The sequence below is a fragment of the Arvicola amphibius genome, chromosome 8 (genome assembly GCF_903992535.2).
Source record: "Arvicola amphibius chromosome 8, mArvAmp1.2, whole genome shotgun sequence".
Taxonomy (NCBI): domain Eukaryota; kingdom Metazoa; phylum Chordata; class Mammalia; order Rodentia; family Cricetidae; genus Arvicola; species Arvicola amphibius.
In genome coordinates, this window is record NC_052054.1 from 78807335 (window position 1) to 78813462 (window position 6128).

At 52.5% G+C, this 6128-nt stretch overlaps 1 protein-coding gene across 1 annotated transcript in view; it reads right to left on the reverse strand.

Annotated features, from left to right (window-relative positions):
- Positions 1-6128, reverse strand: part of Sipa1l3 (signal induced proliferation associated 1 like 3) — a 204163-nt gene that overhangs the window by 81807 nt on the left and 116228 nt on the right. Inside the window, 1 exon segment of the mRNA XM_038340138.1 lies at positions 121-1946. Within this exon segment, the coding sequence (XP_038196066.1) occupies positions 121-1639 (1519 nt within the window). The 5' untranslated portion in view covers positions 1640-1946.

Consider the following 6128-nt stretch of genomic DNA (forward strand, 5'->3'; position numbering starts at 1 on the left):
TGGGGCCTGGGACTAGGGCTGAGTGCCGGACTACGTCCGAGTACAGAGACGGGGTCAGATGACTAAGGAGTGGGTGTGCTTCAGAGACAAGCTGGGGCCCCAGCCACTCGCTCGCATCACCTTTGCCCACAAAGTAGTCCTGGTAGTAACGAGCACCCAGGTCCACATGTTCGATGCTGTACTGCCTGGGCCGGCTCTGTGTCCTCTGCTGCTCCTTGGGCACCTCCAGCACCGAGATGCTGGCGTTTGTACGGTAGATGCTCAGGGTGGGCTCTGTTATGTGGGTCTCGCTGTTGCCCCCCGGGGAGCCCATGGAGGCCCGGGAGAAGCTGACGTTGCGCTCTCGCTCCCCACCGATCTCGTTGCGGAAGTGTGGGCAGCTGAGAAGAAGGTCATTGCTGTTGTCGTCCCCCAGGTCCTGCTCCAGGTTCTCTTTGCAGTTCAGATCCTCCGTGCTGGTGAAGGCTGGGTCCAGAGTCCCCAGGCTGTGGGCCCGGGATGCTGGGAGGGACACCATGGCTGAGGCGGCTGAGGCCGCTGAGGCCCCTGTGGTGGTGTTGCGCCTCTGGGCCACTGACACCCTGTTGGCAGCTGCCTCATTGAGGTCAAACAGCAGGCTCTGCACATCAAAATGGGCGAAGCTCTTCTGGCAGACCCAAGGTCTACTGGCTTCCGGGGGGCTTCGGCCCTCCTCAGTCTCTCCCAGAGGCCGCCCCATTTCCCCTTCAGGCTTACTGCTCCTCAGTTTCCTGAAGATGGACGAATCTACGGTGTCCCCACTGCCCAGGCCCCAGGCAGGTTTCTTCCGGGCCTTCTCTTTCTCCTTGAGAGGCTGCAGAGACTGGAGACTATCTTTGGCAGGCTGGCCATTAAGGGGGTCTCCCTTGGCTCCACAGCTGCCCGCTGAGAGAAGGGTGCCAGGATCTACCTGCAGGAGCTCATTAAGATGCTGGGAACCACGAGCCTCTGGCTGCTCGCTGCGGAACTCATTGAGGATATCGAAGAAACTCTGCTCTGGCACACCCTGCACATCGATGGAGGATGTGCTGCCATACTCTCGGAAGAGTGGCAGCACCCCAGGGTGCCGGCTCCCCCGTGGATCTCCGGGTTCCTCCACGTCACACTCACTGAGGGTGATCTCACTGCTGCTTCGATGTCGCAGAGGAAGGAAGGCCCGGCCAGGGGACCGGGGCCACCCATCCTGGAATTCTACATCTTTAGACCTTCTCCTAGAGAGTCGATGAAAAGCTCTGGACCCTGAGGAAGCTGGAGTGCTGGAGGGGAGCTGTCCATTCTGTACGCTTCTCATGGAATGGGCCACTTTGGTGGACTTCACACTATCTGTGTCCTGTGAGGGGCTGGGATTGCTCTGCTCTCTCAAGGCTTCTCGCTTGGGTGGCCAATCAGCCACTCTGGCACGCACACCCATTTTGGGCATTGCTGGGGTGGTGGGGCTAGGGCGGGTGGTGGCAATGGCTGGGCTCTCACCAAGAGGCTGGGACATACTGCCATTCTGGGCCCAGAATCCCATGGGAATGTAGTCTCCAGGGTGGGGTCCAGGGAGGATATCGGTGCCCCTGGCCCCACAGCTGGCTGCCAGGTCCACACCATCATTAGGAAGAGGTCGATAGGTGGTCATAGTCCTTGGGCACTAGAGTGCTGCTGCCCCTGGAAGTCGTGGTACAACGCTATGCGGTCCACTGGCCCTCAGCCATTGTTTAGGCCTGCCAGTCCTGGAACAAAGGGTGCTGGCCCCCGAAAGTGCACTTGAAGGTTGTGAGCCTGCAGAGTCCAGTTCTTCACCATCGCTGTGGACAGCAGAGCAAGCGCAATGTCAGGAGGCAGGTGTCATCCAGGGGGCTCCAGATGCAGGGGCTCAGAAGGGCAGAAAGAGCGACGGCTGCAGGCCATGGCCTGTGGATGGGGTGGGCATCTTCCCAGCCATGCTGCAAGAGAAGAGAAGGGAAAAGTGAGGCGTGAGCAGTATACTCTATCCCCCAAAGGCAGGAAACGTGGCTTTTTTTGGTGGAGGATCTAGCATTACTCATTTGAAAAGATGATTATGGAGTGAGCCTGCCTGCCCTCCCCTTCCTTCCTTCCTCAGACATGGTCCTGCTATGTAGTTTTGAACTTGTAGAGATTCTTTTGCCTCTTCCTCCTGAGTGTTGGGATTATAGGAGGGCACCGCTGTGTCTGGCAAGTGTTTTGATGACATGCAAAGCAGAGAAGGGACTGGGATGGCTGCCTCATCCATCACTAGCTCCAGCTCCATTAGCTCCTTGCTGTTTCTGTTTCATCCATCCATCCAGCCATCATCATCATCATCATCATCATCATCATCATCATCATCATCATTGGTCCTGGGGATTGAAACTAACACCTATGCATCCTAGGTATACACTCTACCACTGAACTACATTCCTAGACCTCTTTTCCCCCTTCATTACTGTATTAAAAACATATTTATTGTGTCTGCTCTTGAATGCCAGAGAGCATGTGTAGGGTTACAGATGGTCTGTGGGAATATGGGATCGGTTCTCCTTCTACCACCTGGATCCTAGGGATTGGACCTACGGCGAGGGAGTTAGTTCTCTCTTTCCAACATGTAGGTCCCAGGAACTCAGGCCATCAGACTTGCCAGCAGGTGCCTTTACTCACTGAGCCATTTTGCTGGCCCCTCTTTGTTTTTAAAACGATTTCATTTTTACTTTCTGTATTCCTGGGGATGGCATCAATCTTCATGTGTCAGGCAAGTATTCTACCACTGGGGTATACCACCAGCCACCAGATCATTCCATCCATAAACACTTTTCACTTCACACCTCAAGGAAAGGAAAGGAAAGGAAAGGAAAGGAAAGGAAAGGAAAGGAAAGGAAAGGAAAGGAAAGGAAAGGAAAGGAAAGGAAAGGAAAGGAGAAAGGAAAGGAGAAAGGAAAGGAGAAAGGAAAGGAGAAAGGAAAGGAAAAAGGAAAGGAAAGGAAAGGGAAGGAAAGGAAAGGAAAGGAAAGGAAAAAAAGAGAGAAAGAACAAACCACCACCATCTCATTTCATATCCACCAAAGCCCACAGGAATTCTTTATCAGCCAGTGACACTGTCTGCCTCAGGTCCTGTCTCTGCTATCTCAAAGGGTCTTTGTTGAGTTGGTCTGCTCAAGAGGAGCCAAACAAGAGCCCCACTCTGCCTGGCGGATGCTCTTCCTGTCTCACCCACTCCACCACAGACATCTTCCTTTGTCCTACTGCATCGCTTGAGTGAGGACCAGAGTCCTGTCCAGTGTGATGGCCACCCTCAGGATCCCTGCGGTTCCGTTTAGCATGCTCCCTTTCCCTGTATTTCCTGTAGGCTGATGGAACTGCACATACGTAGAGGGGAGGGAAAATGACAGACAAAACCAGAGCCCCAAAGGACTCCTGGAGAGAAGCTGTGAAAGGAAAGGAAATGTTCCCAGGGACTGGGGTGGCTAAGACACTCACGTCCAATCTTAGTGCCTCCTCGCGGAGCCCCCTTCCTCCCAGGACTCTATATTGCTTCTGAAAGAAACCTAAACTCCTTCTCCTGGCCACAAGCCAATAGATCTGGCCCCTAACTACTGAAAACACCTGCGACGCCTTCCTCACCTTTCCAGGGTGCTTCCAACCTACCTTACTTGCCTGGCCAGTCACCCAGTCTGCTTTCTTCCTGTTGTTCTAGCAGTTGCCACCAGCCGGATCTCTTTTGTATGGTATCTGTACAGTATCTGTATGGTATTTTGTATGGACCGCCTCCACCTCCGGGCTGTCAGCTCTAGAGTGGTAAAGTCACTTGCACGGCTCACAACTGTGTCCCTTACCTACACTCCTGCCGGGGATGATCTGGCACTGTTTGGAAATGATGTCATTCTGACCAGAGGTGAAGCACACACCCTGGTTCACAGGCCACAGGGAAGGAGTTCCCATCTCTAATTCTCCCCAGAACCACTTCTCTTTGTCTCTCCCTTGAATGAGACCCCCTGCTGGGTAAGAAGGGGAAGAAAGAGTTCACTATCTGGAGAGGAAGCTGCTGGCCACACCAGCAGAGCTGCCTCTTATTCCTGCTAGCAGGACTGACTTTATTCAAAACAGCGCAGTGCAGGGGTGGGGGATTGGAAGAGATGGTGGTGGGGGTTGGGGGCGGTGGGATTTGAGCACCTGGGCTGGAGTGACCTGTGACTTTTCTGTCTCTTATCCTGTCTTAGACAGTGTTCTAGTGCTGAGGAGAGACACCATGAGCACGGCAATTCTTATAAAAAGAAAGCATTTAATTTGGGCTGGTTTAGTTTCAGAGGGTTAGTCCATTGTCATCAAGGCAGGAGCATGATGGCCTGCAGGAAGACATGGTAGCCAAGACATGGCGACTGGGAGTTCCACATCCAGATCTAAAGCAGCAGGATGAGAGGCACTGGGACTAGCTTGGGTTTTTTTTTTTTTTTTTAAATATTTATTTATTTATTTATTATGGATACAATATTCTGTCTGTGTGTATGCCTGCTGGCCAGAAGAGGGCACCAGACCTCATTACAGTTGGTTGTGAGCCACCATGTGGTTGCTGGGAATTGAACTCAGGACCTTTGGAAGAGCAGGCAATGCTCTTAACCTCTGAGCCATCTCTCCAGCCCCTAGCTTGGGCTTTTAAAAGTGCAAAGTTCACCCCAACAAAGCCACACCTACTCCAACAAGGCCATACGGCTTAAATCCCTCTCAAGTAGTATCACTCCCTGATGACCAAGCACTCAAATATATAAGCCTATGTGGCCATTTCTATTCAAACCACCACAGTCTCTGAGGCTGGGGCATAGCTACTCTGGTAGAGAGCCCAAGAGTGCTTGCCTAGTGAGGAAGTGATGCCCCCGTGTGCTCATGAATCATGTAGTAGGGGTTTTCTAACGTATGTTTAGAGGTACAGCGTGAACTTCAGGTAAAAACAAAGAGGGGGCCCATGGGACCGGTTCATGGACCCAAACAGAAGAGATACCAGCCTCTGAGATGAGAGGGAGGGATCAAGATGGCCTATTTCCTGTGGGTGCTCACGAGTGAGGATCACAGAAGAGTCCTTGAGAAACTTGGGAGATGCCATGGGGGAAAGACCAGACCCCAGGGAGGAAACAGGGAAGATGAAAGGGGCGAGGGTGGGGTGCCCACTGTGAACTACACACCAGGGGCATGGTTCTCAGACACCCCAATCTTAGAACCGAGACTACTGGGTCACCCCAGCCTTCCAAAGCAATCAGAAATCTAGAATTTCATGCAATTTCCCATCTGAAACGCGACAGCGGCGGAGTGGCAGCAGCGAAACCCAGTGTGCACTGCGGAGCTCTGGGAGGAGTCTCAGGAAGCCCATGCGTCTGGTCCCCCATTTCCCGGCTTCTCCCTGCTTTGTATTTCCCTCAGTGGCTTCCGACCTATGAAAGGGTGTACCCTAGTATCACCAGAAGAGGCGGCAGGATTCACTCTTCATGGTGAACCAATGCCCGCATGCTTGTGTTTCCGGTCCATTAGTGAACCCTTTGCTTCTTCTGACCTGAGCCTTGCAGGCACTCCACCATGTGCCACATCCCAGGCCTGAATTTTCATCCTCCATCTCCTTTTTTAGACGGGCTTTCACTAAGTATCTCAGGCTAACCTTGGACTTGTGATGCTCCTGCCTCAGTGTCCTCTGGAATACTGGGATTATAGAGGTCCACCACCATGCCTGCTAGTTTTAGGACAACTCGATATACGCTAGAGTATTTAGAGAGGAGGGAGCCTCAACTGAGAGAGTGTCTCCATAAGATCTGGTTGTAGGACATTTTCTTAATTAGTGATTAATGGGGGAAGTCCCAGCCCAATGCAGGTGGTACCATCCCTGGGCTAGAGGTCCTTGATTCTATAAAAAAGCAGGCTGAGCAAGCTATGAGGAGCAAACCAGTAAGCAGCTCCCTCCTGGCCTCTGCATCAGCTCCTGCCTCCAGGCTCTTTCCCGGCTTGAGTCCCTGCCCTCACTGCTTTTGATAATGAACTGCTGTGAGTGAAATAAACCATTTCCTCCCCAAGTTGCTTTGATCATGTGGTTTCATCACAGCAATAGAAACCCTAACTAAGACAGGAGCATTACTGAGAAACTACAATGACTG